The 18,626-nt window shown below is 50.4% G+C and overlaps 1 protein-coding gene across 2 annotated transcripts in view; it reads right to left on the reverse strand.

The window, feature by feature from the left end:
• Window positions 1-233: 233 nt before the first annotated feature.
• The window catches only part of NDRG1 (N-myc downstream regulated 1), a 55,401-nt gene continuing 37,008 nt past the window's right edge, over window positions 234-18,626 (reverse strand). For both annotated transcript variants that reach the window (XM_081258843.1, XM_081258844.1), the window contains 9 exons: window positions 17,897-17,983; window positions 15,569-15,625; window positions 12,657-12,760; window positions 11,049-11,105; window positions 10,156-10,207; window positions 8,876-8,923; window positions 7,723-7,758; window positions 5,947-5,998; window positions 234-2,069 (listed from right to left, as the gene is read on the reverse strand). In XM_081258843.1, coding sequence (XP_081114969.1) covers window positions 1,888-2,069; window positions 5,947-5,998; window positions 7,723-7,758; window positions 8,876-8,923; window positions 10,156-10,207; window positions 11,049-11,105; window positions 12,657-12,760; window positions 15,569-15,625; window positions 17,897-17,983 — 675 coding nt within the window. In that variant the 3' untranslated portion in view covers window positions 234-1,887. The remainder of the gene's footprint in view (window positions 2,070-5,946; window positions 5,999-7,722; window positions 7,759-8,875; window positions 8,924-10,155; window positions 10,208-11,048; window positions 11,106-12,656; window positions 12,761-15,568; window positions 15,626-17,896; window positions 17,984-18,626) is intronic.

An 18,626-nucleotide genomic window follows, 5' to 3' on the forward strand; every position in this document is an offset into this window, starting at 1 on the left:
TTGGATATGTTGAGTTAAATTATTAAAGTTAATTTCACTTGTCTCTACCTTTTTTAATGTGGCTACTTGAAAATTTGAAGTTACATCTGTGGTTCGTATTATATTTTTACCGGACAGGGATGCTCTAAAGCAAAGAATTCCAAAGGTGAGGGGCATGTGGTAGGAAGCCCCAGGTAAGGAAAGACCCATCCCAATGCACGACCTCTCAGGCGGAGGAAAAAGACACAGGCCACTGCAAAGTTACAAATTTATTGGTCTGGAAATAAATACAAATATCTCATTAAGAAACTCCTCTGGAAAGACTTGTACACAACAGTTTCTTGTTCTGATTCAGCCATTTCTGCTTCCCAGGGGGTAGGTCGCAGATAAACGGACTCATTATCCCCCCAAGCTACCTAGAAGGCTTGACTATTCCTCCCAGTAACCACTAGGTCCCGGCGGCTGAGTCACAACGTTCCGTTCACTCTGATCAAACTTCCTATAAGAAGACCCACGGTTAGCCAAAGTAAAAATCAAAAGGCAGTAAGTAGTAGAGGAACTTGACAGCTACGCTGACGTTGCCCAGAAGTGTCAGTGGTGCCACCCGTTCGGCGAGAGGTTAGAGGGGCAGGGTAGAGGGGAAGGCAGGAGAGGGAAGGAAATCCCATGGAATACACATTCCAGAATCCTTGTATCTTCTGGGCCACCACTCCCCAAGGGAATCCCCACCCCCTACAAGAGCGAACAGTTCTATCTGAAGATTCCGGAAGGTCACCAGGTCAGAAATGTTTGGCCGTCAAGTTCAGGTTCAACCCGGGTTGTCAGAGATTGGAAGCTAGATTTAACTCAATCACACATGGTTCCTGGGAACCAGATGGGATCAACTGAAATCACAACTGCACTGGATCCCATCACAACCACGAGGAATCCTTTACATCTAATAACCAAAAATACCACCCCACCTCGATGCCCCTGCCCCCCTCCCCCAGCCACTGCATGGAGACGCATCACAGCCAGGCACGGCCCTCCGTTTCAAAGAAGCAACTACAAATCTACATGATCTTCCCCATGAATGAAAGAATCACTCGTCCATGTATTTGGGGTAGAAAGTAGGCGACGTGGAGGAAGAGGCAGGCAGCAGAATCAAAGCCTCAAACCCCCGATACCAAACGTTTGCCAAGACCATTTCTTTGAAAAACTGGGAGATTTTGTCGCCTGCTTCTGTTGTCCATTTAAAAAATGCCAGAAAAACAGGCTTCTGGCACCGGCACTAAAAAGTGTATATATGTGCAGACGTTAAAAATCTACTTCTTCAAGTTCATGACAGAGATTTGCTCTTCCAAACACTTCGGAGCCTCTGCATAAATTCCACCTCTTTCCCCGCTTCCTGTTTGGCTTTGTTAAAAGCGCTCGCCACCATTCCCCGCTCTCCCCCTCTCCCAATCAGAAAGGGTTTGGTTTCCAGAAACTGGGTCTGTTTTTTCTTTAGTTGGAAGGGAAACAGGAAGTAGGTGGGCCGGGCTTCCAACAAAATGTCCCTTCGCGCCAGGATGCTCAGGTCAGCCTAGCCTTGGATTGATCAAGTGTTTGCTCTGTGTTTCTTGTTTTTGGCAGTTTGGTGTCTCTGAGGGAGGGTGAGACAGTGGCCTCTAGGCCGCTCGCTAGTGGAAACAGGACACTGAGATGCTCCTTTCCCTTTGGTCCACCCCACCCCCCCCTCGCCAGAAAGGGAGCCCTCCACAAACCCAATCTCACTTTGTCCTCACCAGAGCTCACTCGTACAAAATAAGCTTTGGATTAATACCGAGCTACATGTGGTTGGCAGGCAGGGGCGGGGAGGGGCCGGAGGAGGAAGGGCAGCTACAGCGATCGATCCCAGAGTCCAGGGGCGGCCGTCCCCAAGGCCACCTAGCAGGACACCTCCGTGGAGTTGGGCCCTGCACTGCTCCCGGGGCCGCCGGAGTTGGGGACGATGTCCAGCCGGGCGCCCTCGCTGGTGTGGGAGCGGCTGCGGGCGCCCTCCACGGACGTGACGCTGGAGCCCGAGGCTGTGCGGGACCTCATCAGGCGCGTCATGCTGGCGGAGGGCACTGGGAGACAGGAGAGAGACCCGTGAGGGGATGGGCCAGCGCTGGAGGCACCTGCACACCGGGGATGCTGCCTGCTGTGTGCCCCACCCGCCTGGGCACCTTTGCTCCTGTCCATCCTCACAGCCATCTGGCTGCTGGGCTCCCCATCGTTTCTGTCTCTGCCCACAGAGGTGCAGCGCGAGACCCAGGTGCAGCAAGGACTTGCTGCGATCCCACAGCAGCGTGAACCCACAGCTGGTCTGAATGCCAGCTCTGTCTGCTACCTGCTACTTGCATCCCAGCTCTGGGACTTTGGGAGTGTCCCTCTCTGAGCCCCCGGTCCCCCCTATAAAATGGGAATACTACCACTGACGCCCTGGTAGCAGTGCCGGGGTGTGTGCCCACCACCCTGTAAGGTCAACAATTGCCAGAGCTGGGAGGACGTTCAAGGTCGGCCAGGCTAATCCCCGCGCGCCACAGGCTGGAAACCAAGGCCACAGAGAGTGGTCAGCTGTCATCTCTTCCTTCAGGGAACCTGTGAGCTCCCAGGTACTATCAACGGCACTGTCCATTCCAAAGGATTTAAAATGGTACAGCCACTATGGAGAACAGTATGGAGGTTCCTTAAAAAACTACAAATAGAACTACCATATGACCCAGCAATCCCACTACTGGGCATATACCCTGAGAAAACCATAATTCAAAAAGAGTCATGTACCACAATGTTCATTGCAGCCTTATTTACAATAGCCAGGACACGGAAGCAACTTAAGTGTCCATTGACAGATGAATGGATAAAGAAGATGTGGCCCATATACACAATGGAATATTACTCAGCCATAAAAAGAAATGAAATTGAGCTATTTGTAATGAGGTGGATAGACCTAGAGTCTGTCATACAGAGTGAAGTCAGAAAGAGAAAGACAAATACCATATGCTAACACATATATATGGAATTTAAGGAAAAAAATGTCATGAAGAACCTAGGGGTAAAACAGGAATAAAGACATAGACCTACTTGAGAATGGACTTGAGGATATGGGGAGGGGGAAGGGTAAGCTGTGACAAAGTGAGAGAGTGGCATGGACATATATACGCTACCAAACGTAAAACAGATAGCTAGTGGGAAGCAGCCGCATAGCACAGGGAGATCAGCTTGGTGTTTTGTGACCACCTAGAGGGGTGGGATAGGGAGGGTGGGAGGGAGGGAGATGCAAGAGGGAAGGGATATGGGAACAGATGTATATGTATAACTGATTCACTTTGTTATAAAGCAGAAACTAATAAAAAAATAAAAATAAAAAAATATATAAAATGCCCTTGAACACAGCAGGTGGCTTATAAGGTGGAATGAAGACAGAAAGTCCCCCTGCCTGTACTGGGTGGAATAGCATCCCCCCAAACTCATGTCCACCGGGACCTCAGACTGTAATCTTCTTTGGCAATAGGGTCTTTTCAGATCTATTTAGATACGATGAGGTCACCCTGGGTTGGGGTGAACTCTGATGCCATGGCTGGTTTCCTCTTAAGAAGAGGAGACACAGGTACACACGGGGAGAAGCCATGTGAAGACAGAGCAGAGATCAGAGTGATGCAGCTACAAGCCAAGGACTGCTGGCGACCACCAGAAGCTGGGACAAGGCAAGGAAGGATTCTTCTTAGAATCTCTGGAGGGAGCATGACCCTGCCCACATCTTGATTTTGGACTTCTACCCTCTAGAACTGTAGCACTGTGAGAGAATAAATTTCTGTTGTTTTAAGCCACCCAGTTTGTGGGGATTTGTTATGGCAGCCCTGGGAAACTACTACACCACCCAACTGAAGCATCATTGCCAAGGCCATATTGAATAATGGATATCACACACTGAGGCAGCTGATAAATACACAGGCATGTAGGGGTTACATTATTCACTCAAGGGGCATAGGTGTTGGCTTTCTGTGGCAGACACCCACAGACAGAATTCATTCTTGCTGTACCGAATCCTCTTCTTACAGAGCCAGTTGCTGAATCCAGAAAAAAATTGGGAGCAATCCTACATCTGTTGCTCACACATTTTCTCTGAGCCCCTATTTCTTGACCCCAGATCTGGGGGCTTACTGACCTTGCAGGGCTCTGGTGACCCTAGCATGGTGTCATGGATGCTGAGGGCTCATCATTCTGGCCCACTGCTGTGAGCAGGCACTCAGTAAATGAATGATTACTTTGTCTTTGGTTGATGCCTCCAGCTCTCTCTACTGTCTTTCCCTACGACCTGCAGGACCCTTCAGCTTTCTGGAAATAGAAGCTTATGTGGGGGGGAAAACAAGGCCTGCCTTTCACTTCCTTTCTCCCCAGAATGCACTTTCAAAGCAGAAATCTAAACCCAGGGCAGGTCCAAGATAAACGAGTTGCAATTCATGGCTGCAAGGTAAATGAAGGCCTTCTCTAGTTACTGCCTTTGCCTGCACATTTTCTCGGAGGGAGAGAGGCTGGAAAGGCAGGAGACCCACAAGCAGATGTTTTCTGTTGGAAGAGGGCACGTTGGGACAGGGATCCTGTCCGAAGCATGTAAATCAGGCTCATCCACTCTCAGCCACTCTAGAAACTAAACACAGCTGAGGCCAACCTTAAGACTGCAGTCAGTTGACCAAACATAACATTACTATTTTAAATGAGCAAACAGTTTAAGCCTCAGCAAAACACAAAGGGGGGGAAGTGATTAGACGCTCAGACTTCCTTGTTAAGGTGGGCACATGAATTATAATTCCAGGCAGCAGACAGAAAGAACCAACGGAACCACATCAGGGCCGGAACCGTGGCCGACACACCAACATATACCAACGGTGGCTGCTGCCCAGCAGTGTGCTTACACTTAGTGTTGTCTGTCCTGGTCATGGGACTGCATTTCTGAAAATGTGTCTGTGAATAAGTGTCTGTAAATAAACGATAATCATAATGCAAGAAGCTCCAAGTTCTTTAACTGTGCTTCTATTTATCCTTCAATTCCCAAACCTAATGATTTAGCAAAGACATGCTCTGTCTTCAATGTAAGTGACTTTATCACCCACTTATTCAGAGCTTTACAGTTTTCAAAGAACTTTCACAGATCCCCACTCTGCTTTTTACTTAATCTCTCAAAGCCTCAGTTTCATCATTTGTAAATGAGGGTAAGAGTATCTCCTAGGATTATTGTGATGATTAAGTAAGAAAAAAATAAAGGATTTATTAATCTTTCATCATCACCACCATCACTACCACCATCCTCACCACCATCACCACCACCACCATCACTGCCACCACCATTATTGTCATCACCACCATCACCACCATGACCACCATCCTCACACCACCACCACCATTATTGTCATCACCACCACCATCATCACCACCACGACCACCATCCTCACACCACCACCATCACCACCCCCACCATTATTGTCATCGCCACCACCATCATCACCATCATCATTACCATCATTATCACCACCATCATCATCACCACCACCATTACCACCATCATCATGATCATCATTGCCATTACCAGCAACACCATCATCACTCCAAGTCTCTTAGAAAGTATGTAATTAAAATTAAAAAGATTTTCATGGTCTCATTGTTTGTTGTCTTCTTGGTGCTCAGAGGGATAGTCCTCACCTAAACCTTAAAACATTCCCTGGTGTGAAACAGCTTCTGTTCAACAACGGAGGGAGAATGAGGCACTATGGTCTGAGGAGATACTAGAACCCCTGCCCTGCTGCCCGTCCTCCACACACCTCAATACTTCTTCCCTGACCTGCCCAGTTTGCAAAAAAGCTGAAGCTGGCCAAGGTGATACAGAATCCTGTACTCATCCCAACCTGGTTCCAATTCCCACACCTGCCTTTCAACCCACCGCCTGCTAGGAAAGGCCATACTCACTGTATCCCATGCCCTGCACGAAGTACTTGAAGGCCTCGGCAAGCTTGGCCGGCTGCAAGAGAGAAGAGGGAATGTGTGGTCAGTCACCAGAGGTCCAGATCGTGCAGCCGTGCCTGTGGTCACCTTCCTTAAAGAGCTTGGCCCAAGACAGAAAGCCACCTCAGGTTGATAGGACAAAACACAAAAGTAAAGGAAAGACTCTGGGATAATTATGGAGACCCAAATTAGCTTTGACCAGAAGTTACAGGACCTGTCTGAGCCAGTTTTCTCACCTATAAAATAGGGGCAGGGTGCCACACCTACTCCTGAGGGCTTCTCTAAAGAAGACATCATTGGATAAAGTGATGTGTCCAACTCAGGGTCTAGAATGTCATAGCCACTCACTGTGCTAAGGGCTTTGCAGCATTATCTCATCTTCCTGACAACCTTATGAGGTTAGTACCATCTTCATATATATTTCACAGCTCAGCAGACTTGGAGAGATAAATAATCCGTCCAAGGTCTTATGATTCATCAGTGGTCTTGTATATTAACCCAGGGCTTTCCAAACCCCATAACAGTTTACTCTCAGCCTCAGTAGCAGGCTAGCTGGCTGGATGGATGGATGAAAGGATGGTGGATAAATGGATAGATGAAAATGAAAAAACATGGAAGGAAGGAAGGAAAGAAGGAAGGGAGGATGATGGATAGATTAATGAAAAGAAAGGATGGGGCTTCCCTGGTGGCACAGTGGTTGAGAGTCCACCTGCTGATGCAGGGGACACAGGTTCGTGCCCCGGTCCGGGAAGATCCCTCATGCCGTGGAGCGGCTGGGCCCGTGAGCCATGGCCGCTGAGACTGCACGTCTGGAGCCTGTGCTCTGCAATGGGAGAGGCCACAACAGTGAGAGGCCTACGTACCGCAAAAAAAAAAAAAAAAAAAGAGAGCCACCCAAGGCCACCTGTGCCTGCTCACTCTGCAAGGGAGGCTCTCAGGGAGCTCAGGGGGACTCGTCAGGACTAGGGGGGGCACCTAGAGCTAAAAAAAGGCACACATCCGATTGAGAAATCTCTGGATTACCGAAGCTCTGAAGTCCCTTTCAGGACTGGAGGGAGAAAGAGGGTCAGGGCACAGTCTGGTGGAAAAGACAACCCAAAATGCACAAAATATTTCATAGTAAGATAGAGTGAAAACTGTAATGATAGAAAATTATAAGAAGAGATAAAAATTCATTCACTTGTTAGGTTGGGGGATGGTATTTATGGGTGGAGACTTGGAGGGGACAGTTATTGTGCAGCCAACACACAATGATTGATATGTTTATATGTGCAAACACACGTACACATGCATACATGTATACATATACATACATACACACATATACACATGTGCGTGCACAGACACACACACACACAAACACAGAAACACACCCTTTGGTCCATCTCCTCTCTGCTCTCCCTGCTTTGCCCCTGGGCTCCAGGAGCCTGTGGCTCCAGCGGAAGCCTGTGGTCTTTGGGGTCAGGCACACCTAGATTCTAGTGCACGACTGCCAAGCTGTGTCCACTTGGCAAATCCCTTCACCCCTGTGAACGCCAGCATCAACTACTCCACAGGGGCTTCTGGGGGAGGACCAAGGAAGTCCTGACGTGCAGTCGCCTTTTATAAACGGTAACAGGTCCAAATGTGTCATCAGAGGTAATAGCAAGGTGGGCGGCCAGCAGGCAGTGAGGGAAAGGGGTTAACATGTCACAGAGGCACATGTCCTCCACCTGGGGAGTGGGGACAGGTGTAACTCACCTGGGAGATCTGTGGGAGGCCTCCACAATCTGCCATCTGGGAGAAAGAAAGCTGGTTAGTGCCAAAGGTCTGAGTGGAGGGGATGCCGGCTCTGTGGACCAGCTCCAAACGGGCATCCACTCTGCCCGCTGCCCTGCCCCGGGCCTGCCTTGCTGAGGAGGGCCTGGACATGATACAGGTGGGGAAACACCCGCGTCACCTGGCATGCCTGCTTTGATTACTATCCGTCTCGGCATTAAACTCTGCCTTCTTGGCAACCATTACTTGCAGCTTACAACAGGCCTGGCGCTGTGCTAGGCCCTGTAGATGATTTCTCTGCTCCCCCAAAACCCTGGAAGGGATGACTGTCCTACTTCAGAGGCAGAAACTGGGCCAGAGAGAACTTGAGGAACTTGCAAAATTCTGGCCAGGGTCTGTCTGACCAGAAAGCATTCACTGCACGAGGCCCTGGACACACAATCTCTTTAAAGACCCCTCAGAAGGAAACTGCAGGATTCAAGGCTTCAGGCCTGATGGGGCTCCTGGTTGGCCACCCTTGGTAAATGCTATAATTTCCAGAGTTGCCAGTAAATCACCAAACCTAAAGCCATCACTGCTTAAAGCCATTCCAGGCATGTGTGAATATTTATCCAAAGCCCAGGGCTCTGGAGCACTTGGGCAGTAAGGTGAGGATGGGGAAATAGGACTGGAAGGTCTTGGTGAGACTGAGTGGGGCTGTGGCCAGCCTATAGCCCAGAGTGTCAAGACTAAATCCCAAGGGCTAGCCTCCAGGTCAGCTAACTTGGGGCAGCCTTCAGCCCAACGGGAATGCAGCGACAGAACTCCAGGGGCCCATTCAGCAGGGCAGGGTGGTGCAGTGGGGAGAGTCTGTCTAGAATCAGGCCCTGCCCACACAATTCCTATCCATCCCTCTTCATAGCACCATGGCCGGCAGCCCGTAAACCCCTGGGGTGCCAGAGAGGGATCCCCTCATCTTTGCAGCCTTGGGTTACCAGCCAGCACCCAATAGATATTTGTGAACAGACATATTAAATCACCATTTCTGTGATTTCTGACCACCAGCTTTGCCATAATCAGGCACAACTCAATTTTGCAGGAAACTTAGGGATTTCTGAGAAAGAACAAATGTAACCCTCCATCATTTTCCCTGTACCTTGAGAAGAGTGGTCTTCGTTGGGTCCAGTTTCGAGTTGCACTCCACCTAGACAAGAAGAGGGAGAAGAAATTTGCAAATTGTCTACTTGGAGCCAAAGTCATGAATTTTCGCCCTCTCCCTGCTACTCTGCCACCATCACCAGTAGCTCCAGTATTCCTACTGTCATGGAAGAAAGAATGTGGGCTTTGGGATTCAACAGAAGTGGCTTTAAATCCCAGCCCTACCATCACTAGCTGTGTGACCTTGGACAAGTTACTTAACTTCTTTGAGCCTCAGTTTCCTCATCAATAAAATGGGGATAATATCTTTTTCAAAGGGCTGTTGTGAAGATTAGTTAAAATGTAGAAGGTGCTCCAGAAACAGCTACTAAATGAATGGGCTTGTTTAACCAGCTGCTGCCAGTAATTCTTTAGATCCAACAACCCCAGTCCTGACAACCATTCTTCAAATGAAATCATATCCACCAAGATGGTTTCTTTCTTCAGTTTGTCAATGACCTTCTTAAAAGTGCATCGAGAAGTGGGCAAAATACCCACCTGTAACCTGTGATGTTCAAAATGCCTATGGTAGAGTTATCACCTCCCTTAATGTAAACAATATATCTTTATTGATGCATCTTATGATTATGTCCAGTGGACTAGATTGCAAGAAATTCATGGTTCATTTGGATACCCCAGGTCTTTACTAAATGAACATTTGCTGCCCCTGCTCTAGCCTACTGCACAAGGCATGTCACTACTCTAGGACTCTGCCCACTAGCCCCCAAGTCTCCCGTGTCCTAGGCTATGGGGGTGTTGGAAAGATGGAGTCCTGTTTTGCCTCCACCACATCACAGGTGGGAATTAGGGGGTGAAATGAGCCAGAAAACCTTTCCTAAGCCCCGCTCCCCAGTTGCCTGTCTGCCCCACCAGATGATCAGGCTCCAACCAGGTCTGAAAGCTCCACCTGATTCCCAAACATGCAGACAGTCTCCTGGCCAGGAAGCCAAGCGGAAACACGCCCATATAAACAAGCCAATGGGAGGCAGATCGGCAGGTGAGGGGGCCTGGGAGAGGAGACAGCGGCCCCACTGCCAAGCCACTAGGGCTGGCAGTCACCAGGGAAGGAGGCTGGTGGCTGGACCCTCTGACTAAAGGCCAATACGGCATCTAGAAGATGTCACTTGCCCTGATGGGAGCAAAGGAGGGGAAGAGGGTGGGCAGGGAGACTTCATACCAAGGTAACCAGAATTGGACGGTTGAGTTAAGCACAGAAACCAGTGGCTGATTTCTACATACCACAGCGTCCACAGCAGGAGAACTGTCCCCAACCACCAACAAAGCAGGACACCTGGGGGCAGGGAGACAAGGGGGAGTTAACACAAGGTTCACTGACAGATTCTCATGCTCCCAGCCCTGCCAGGCTGGGGCCAGAATTCTAAAAAAAAAAAAAAAAAAAAAAAAAAAATTACTTTGTTTTCCCCAGTACCTTTGGCTCTTTTTACTACCTTCATTCTCTATCCTCTGCTTTATTCTTAGGAAAAAACGGGTTAGTAGTCATTTACACCTTAGTATGAATTTCAGGCAGAGAATGTCTATGCCCTGATGTTTTATTTTCAAGCACCCTCTCCACAAGGAAGGATGAGTAGGATTTTGCCAGCAATCAAAAACAGGGATGAAAACGACACGCCTGACAAAGAAAATGCCATGTGCCGAGTTCAGGGGTCAAATAATACGGTTCACTTAAGGAACTATAAAAAGACATAGTTGTTACTGTTGGAATCCAGGTGGCTGTACCCACGACTGTCTTTTCCTTCTAGCTTTATAGGGCACTTCAGGGTGGGTCCTATGTCTTATTCATCTCCAGGCTCTGTGAAGCAAAGCCTCACACAGTATTGGGCACAGAGTAGGGGCTTCATAAATTCTGTCCAGTTGTGGTTATTAGCATTCCTTGTTTGAGGTCCAAGGCTCCCCCCACAGCTCTCGGGGACACCCTACAAACCAAATTCCTGCACAAGGAGAAGACGAGTGAGGCTGGGCCATGCCCAATCCCTGGGCAGAATCCACGCAGTTCTCGCTGACTGAGCTGTCCTAGCACAAGGCCGGGCAGTCCTGCCAAACTCACAACTAAGGTGCTGCCGGCAACGGTGAGCACAGCTAAAGAGACGGTGCAGGAGAGAAGGGTAACTCACTGCAGGGTGACCGCGTGGGTTCCGGGCATCGGCCGCTCAATCTCCAGGTCCCGCCGGCTACAGGCAAACAACAAACAAACACACCTTTACATCAGCAGACCCTCCCCGGGAGGAAGCCCCTCCCACCGAGCCGACCCCAGGAGCTCCTGCACTGGCCGCTCTGGCAAACACCCACCTACATCCCAAGCTGTGTGAGGTCCCACCCCAGCCTCTCTGGGTCCATAGAAGTGGCTTCAGAGACAGCGGGACTCATGGACCCCACCTCACTGTCCCCCATGTGCTTTTTTCCTTTTATGTACAAATCGCATCCTCCTCTACAGAGGGCCCCTGCTTCCCGCCGCCCCTGTAGAAGCCTCTACCTCCCGAATGGTGTCCAGCCTCTTCTCTTAGCCTCACTCCCACTCTTGCCCCCAACTCTGAGTCCTCTACATAGTAACCAAACCAACTCTTCAGAACTCAGACCTGATCCTTTCACTCCCTCATTTTAAACCCTCTCATGGTCTCCCACTGTACCCAGTGTGGCTCCATTACTCTCCCCTGCAGACGGACACCAGCCTCTCCCTGCCTGGCAGCTCCCACCATGAGACACCCTTTCCCAGCTCACAGCCCGGAGCCAGCCCGGCTGCATTCAAATCACGTTCCTCTGTTTCCTAGCTGTGTGACCTTGGGCAGGATGCCGAACCTCTCTGTGCCTTCGCTTCCTCAGCAGGAAATGATGGTGAGAGCACCCTCATCATAGCGTTTTTCAGAGGCACCAGTTCGTCCCTGCAGCATGTGGGGCAGCGAGGGGCTGTTGCCCGTCTCCCCTGGGTGCCCACCGCCCAGCCGAAAGCCTGCCCACTCCAGTCCTCACTTAGCGCCTGCTGAATAAATGGGCACTCAGCCTCCGTGTCTTTGGTTACACGCTGGGGCCATTACCAGTCCCCCCTGCACTGAGAGGCTGGGTGGAGGGTAAGAGGAAAGGGACACGAATGCCCTTCATGAAGGCCAGTGATTAACACGTGAGAGACACAGAGCCCAGGGGGCTTATTCCTGCCCCCTCTGTGGGAGCCGCAGGCTGAGTTCCCTGGAGATTCCAGAACCCCTGGCTGCTCCCAGTGGCCCCGAATTGTCCCCTCCCCTAGCTGAGCCCCAGACCAGCACTCAGGTATCCTTAAGAGGGCTGGGCCCTCGCCAAAGGCCTTGCTCATGTGTCCTTATCCTTGGAGTGACTCCTTGGCCTCCCAGCAGCCTCCCTGGATTCTTCCCGTCCTCCCCCAGTGCTTTGCTGCCCTCGCTCTCAGCTCTCCCCACACCCGGACCTTCCTTAGGGTCAGCGTTGGCACAGGCGTGGACGCAAACCCTTTGCGATGTGACTGTTCCCACTCGTGCGTGTGCCCCTGGTGGTCTGGAGTAGAAGTTCAGCTCCTTGCAAAGCACTCAAAACTCCAGGAGGCACCTGACTTCCCAGGGGCCCTTACTGGGCACCCTCGTTCTGTTCATCGATTTGCTCAGGGGCTGCATCTTATATTAATTTTACAATCCCTCCTCTCTTGCCCCATGTTCGTTCCGGACCTAAAAAATAAGCCTGACAAGCGGCCATCGTGTGGCCCAGCGGCGTCCTGGTACCTGTTGTAGACGTTGATGAACAGGTGCAGGTTGCCGGGGTTCATGTCGTTCAGGATGTGCTGGCGGCAGGTGTGGACCACCTCCACGTTAGTCTGCATTTCCTCCTGCATTGACAGACGGGAGAAGGTCGTTCGCGGGAACCGCGGCCGCGGGCCGTTCACTACCCTCACCATTCTTCAGGTTATTCAGCTACGTAGTGAAGGCAGTAATGCCTGTTCCATGAGCCTGCTATGGAGCCTGGGGGAACCTTCAGGAAAGCGGAAGCCGCACCCAGATGCAGACTGATGTCTGAATATCAGCTGGGAACAGAGGGAACGCAAAGCTGGGGGGGCAAGCACGCCCTTCTGGGCTCGGACTTCAGGAGTTTTGATCTGAAGTCAGTCCTCCTGGCTCCGTCACTGCCCTTTCGCTGGGCGAGTGCTTCACCTCTCTGAGCCTCAGCTCCCTTTTAAAGAAAAGAGTGGGGATGACATCACCCACTTCATCAGACTGTAGGATTTATCAGAGGTTGGCCACTCTGGAAAGCCCACTGACAACAGTAAACATCGAGGCGACTGTTAGCAATTACTATTATTTTCTTTTTAATGGGGAGAGGTGAAAAGAAGTTTTTCATGTTTGCAAAACAAAACCAACTCATGCAACAGGAAGGTGCCAGAATGAAGGGCAATCCTGATTTCCAGGAGGGCCAACCAGACCCTTGCAGAAGGCTGGCCACAGCCTTCTCTCTCCCTGGCTCCTTTTTGAATGTGATTTGGGACAGAGAAACAAGTTATGAGCTTGCTCTGTTTCTCATTTGTACAACAGCGGATGCTACAGGTTTCACGAAAGGGCCTGATGTGATTGACAACAACCAGATCAGGAGTGAGAGGGAGAAAAGGGGGCCCAGTGTCTCCCTGAGCTGTGTCAAGACAGTCCACGGTCACTGAAGCAACAAAGAGACCAGCTTTTCCCAAAAAAACATCAGGAAAAAAATAGTCCGAGGAACTGTGCTGGGGTTACAGATTGAAACACAGTTGCAGCAACTCGGGGGTACCAACATATACCCCAGGTAATTTGGGGAACAGTCAGGCAAAGTTCTTACTCTATACTTGACACCCCTCTTCCAAGAAAATACAGATGCTGGCTCTGATCTTTCCCGTATTGCTGTCAGATTCAGATTATACACTCAGGGTGAAGAAAATGTATTGCAAACCGTGAAAAGAAGCATCATGAGAAAGGAAAGAGGGCTCTAGTGGGCTACAAGGTGGCCCCAAGGACATGTTTCACATCAAATTCCTGGACTCTGCGAATGTTATTTGGAAAAAAGGTCTTTGCAGACGTAATTTAAGTTAAGGATCCAGAGATGAGGTCATCCTGCATTATGCCGGCAGGTTCTAAATCCAGTGACGAGTGTCCTTGTAAGAGAAAGGCAGAGGGAGATTTGAAACAGACACAGAGAAAGCCGTGCAAAGATGGAGGCAGAGACTGGAGTGAGAAACCACAAGCCAAGGAAGGCTGAGGCTACCAGAAGCCGGAAGAAGCAAGGAAGGATCCTCCCCTAGTACCACTGGAGGAGTGTGGCCCGGCCAACACTCGGTTTCAGACTTCTGGCCCCCAGAACGGAGAGAAGATATATTTCGGTTGTTTTAAGCCACCCAGTTTGTGGTACTTTGTTAGAGCAGCCACAGGAAACTAATACAAGGACCAGACACAGTGCACACTTCAGCAGCCCGGCAAAATCTCTGCTTCCCTGGGTGTCATATGGTCACACGCCAGATGGTCACACTCTTCAGCTAAGGAGCAAACAGTGGTGTGTAGGCCACACACAGTGAGCAGAGCAAGTCACCTCAAGCTGGGCAACTTGAGGGCCACACCAGACCCCTGCATCAGAGCAGTACATCCTCCAGCCCAGCAGGAGGTACAAAGCCAGAGTCAGGGGCCACGCTGGCCGGGTGACAGGGTAGAAACACACACCACTCACATGCTGCCAGGGGCCTGGCTCAGCCCATGCTCAGTGGGGATAAGTGCACCACAACCCGTCTGAGAGCCAGGCACCAGCAGAGGCACAGATGGTTACTGGAACCCACACTGGAGCGAGACTCATAGGTTCCAGTCCCAGCCCCTCTCGCTGGCTGTGAGACCTCACACAGCTCACTCAACCTCTCTGGTCTCAGCTTCCTCATGTACAACTGAGAAAAAAAAAATAGATCCATAACTAGGAACAAAAGGTCCTTCTCATATGGGTCATAGAGTCCTTAAGACCAAGGCTGACACACAGCAAATTCCACGGATGTGTTTGCTGTAGGCTTTGTTAGAGCCCAGAACTGGAAAGCACCCAAATGTCCATCAACAGGTGAATGGAGAAGCAACCTCTGGTACACCCGTACCACAGAACACCACTCAGCACTAAAAGGGGACGGACTCTTGATTCGCCCAGTGCCAGGGATGGATCGCACAATAATTTAACGTTGAGTGAAGGAAGCCAGATTTAAAAATAAAAGAGCACGAACTGATACTGTTTACATAAAAATCTAGGAAATGCAAATGAATCTACAGTGACCCAAAGCAGATCAGAGATTACCTGAGGAGGAGGGAGAGGATTCCCAAGCATCCCAGGGGAAGTTCTGGGGGTTACGGTATTTTGTTAGTCATCTGTGATGGCTTCAGTGATGGTTTTAGAATGTCAAAATTTGTCAAATGTGTCCAATTTCAATATGTGCAGTGTATTGTACTTCAACAAAGCTGTTAAAAAAAGACTTCTGTTAAAGGGAGAACAAGAGAGAAGGAATGGCGAGACGATTGTGCATGAGTAACGCTGGGCTATTTCAGGAGGGTCAGACGGAGTGGCCCCTTGCTGTGCCTGCGCCATCTCTGCGCTCTACATGCCTGGCAGCACACGACTGAACAACACAGCGCCAGGCCACGCTGCTCACCTTCCCGAAGAGGTGAGACATCACCATGTCTGGAAGGGCTTGGGTCCATCCGGAGATCTGGGAGGACAGAAACAGGGATTAGAAAGCCGGCGTTCACAGTAGCCGGACAAGGGCAGGCCAATCCCACTGCCCTGGGGGCGGAGCAGCAGGGTGGACTCCCTGGCACTCAGGTCTGAGGACACCCCTTTGATGGGAAGGCGGTTACCTGTCTCCAGTTAGTTACTGAACCTGGGGCCCCGGAAGGCAGGGTCATCAATTCCTTACTCTCAGAGCCGGGGGCACAGGAGATGTGGAGAAAATGCGTCTGAACAAAGACCCCACATACTCCCAGCTTTTGTCAGGCCTCAGCTCACCAAGTCCTCGGTAAGGGGGGCCTGTCCGTGACTTCTAAACACACACTGAGCTCCCAGTCTACACGCCAGGATCTGCTTACCTCAAACTATCATTTCTATATCATCCTCTAGATTTTCCCTCTTAAGCCAGTTTCCTCTCTCTGAAGATACTGACCTTCTCTTCTCTACCTGCTCCCACCGTCCATGCTAGGTATACCGCAGGAGCTCCATAAATGCTAGGCATACAGCAGGAGCTCCGTAAATGCTAGGCGTGCAGCAGAAGCTCCATAAATGCTAGGTACACAGTGAGAGCTCTGTAAATGCTAGGCATACAGCAGAAGCTCCACAAATGTGTGTTGACCAACTTCAGTGTCAGGCAGGAACCCACAGGGGTGAGAAGCTCTAGACCTGGGGGACCTAGGCTGACCCATCTGCCAGCTCCTAGCTGTGTGGCCCTGGGAGAGTAGCAGAGCCACTGGACCTCAGACCTCTCATCTGTAACCAGGATGCCAGGAGCTTCAGACTCACAAGGCCAAGGTGAGGGTTACACATGGCAACTACACATGTCACAGGATCAGACCCCAGTGCCTGACACACACTAGACCCCCAAGAGAGGCTGGGGCTGGAAAGGAAAGATACGGTGCAAATACTAAAACCCCCCAAACAGCCCTCAGGCTTCACTTTAGCCAGCGGTCAACGTCCCAGCCCCCATGTCTGGCTCAGAACAGCTACCAAGAAGCCAAACTGGCCGACCGCAGTGCCATTCCCTTTGCTGGAAAACAAAATAAAAAACAGGGAGTGTGTTCCACTCCTGAATAGCACACCGGTGGGAGGAAAGGGCTCCCTCATCCTGGTGGAATGTTCCAGGAAGAAATGAAGTATCACAGTGGCCAGGATGGGGTGGGAAGTAGGGGGAGGGGGGACCCCTTCAAACCCCCTGTCCCCAACAGCCGTCCCAAACTTGGCAAAAACACACTTTCAAAATGAGAAGCCAGGATCACCCCGGCTTGAAAGTCTTTGTCCTGTTAGAGTTGGAATGGTTTCCCCCTCTCCTTGGCAAATACTGGGGCCTTTATGAAAAAAAACAATAATCTCTTTAAAAGATAAACAAGGAACCCAGCCAGAGCACAGCTTCCTGAGACAGCTCAGGCCCTTTCCCCAGCCAGGGATGTGTCCTGCTAGCTCTGCATTCCCAGACCTGCGGTGCTTGGGTCTCGGCGGGCATTTGACACCTGCTGATGGAGAGACGGGGCCAGCGGTGAGCCCAGCTCAGAGGTGATTCCAAGGACCACAGAGTCCAAGGGATCTTGTTCGGCCCCAGTCCTCCCACTGCCTGGCTCTGTGCGGCCCTAGACAGCTTCCTAACCCCTGCGACCCTCAGTTTCCTCCTCTGTAAAATGATTATAACAATCCCCACTCCTGGAGTGACTGAGGATTGAATGAGGTCATGCAGGTATAGCCACGGAGAGTAGAAAGAGAACTTGATAAACATTCAACAGTTGTTAGCTAATAAAGAGAACTTGATAAACATTCAACACTTGTTAGCTAATTATTATTATCGTGAAGTTAAGTGGCATAGAATCAGTACCAGATACGTTACTTCTTTTTCATTAATAATATGTAGGTGACTGGGGTGACAGGCATTTGTCTTGTTCATCTTTTTATTCTCAGCATCTTGATCTAAGCCCCACATATGCTAAGTCCCCAGCGAACACTTCTTAACCCAGGCTGTCCTTATCAAAGCTGGCTCGGGACCCATGTCCCACTGGTATCGCTGGCTTGGACAGCAGTGTCCTATTGAGATCTGAATGGCACGTGGCTGAGGTCATATTCACTACCCAAAGCCAGGCGGAGGAAAGCTGCCTTCTTTGCTGGGGGTGGTGAAGGGGTGGGGCTAGGAGAGGTCTCTTGCATTTTGTGCTCCAGTCAGAGTCAGGCACACCTGCCCCTCTGCAGACTGGGACACCCCCTGCCCGACCCAGGCCCCCAGCCTCACCTTGGAGGCGGCCCAGTCCATCCAGCCTTCTGCACAAGGGTTCACGTTGATGAGGACGAGGCCCTCCACCATCTCGGGGTTGTTCAGCTGCAATTGGAGACACGAAGTGAGAGAGACAACCTAGCCATCTGAGAGACTGTGAACTTTAACGTCAAACCAAAGACTGAGAAAAGTACCAGAAGAGGACCCGTGTGGACCCCCAGAGCAGGCTGCTGCTCTCGACACTGCCCCCCTTCCAAAACCAAGGTTCCAGCTTAGTAGACAGTAAATGGGGTTCCTGAGAGAAGGGAAAGAGGAAACCATAGGAGAAGTAGGAGCACATGTGCTTGGCAGACCTACGTGGGACAAGTCACTTCACACGGCTGCCCCTCAGCTTCCCTAGCTGTGAAATGGGTACAACATACCATGGACCTCATAAATCAGACAAGTTAATCAGCTCTTCAGTAATCAGTAAGAATTCTATTACTTCTCAGAGATATGGAGATAGAGACCTAAGATACAGTTGAGACCTTATTTTATCTGCTCAGAGCCTAGACAGCCAGACCATTTTGTATTCGTGCCAGCATGCCTAACCTCTAGCAAAGTCCAGCAAATAACAGGCCATCAGATTACATATGGCTGAATAAAATGAGCATCACTGCATTTTGAAACAAATGTTTGGTAAGGATACAAAGGACCCAGCAGCACCTGACCTGGACCCCTGGTAATATAAGTGACATCTGTCATGTTA

The sequence above is a fragment of the Mesoplodon bidens genome, assembly GCF_964165515.1.
Source record: "Mesoplodon bidens genome assembly, chromosome: 16".
NCBI classification, from domain to species: Eukaryota; Metazoa; Chordata; class Mammalia; order Artiodactyla; family Ziphiidae; genus Mesoplodon; species Mesoplodon bidens.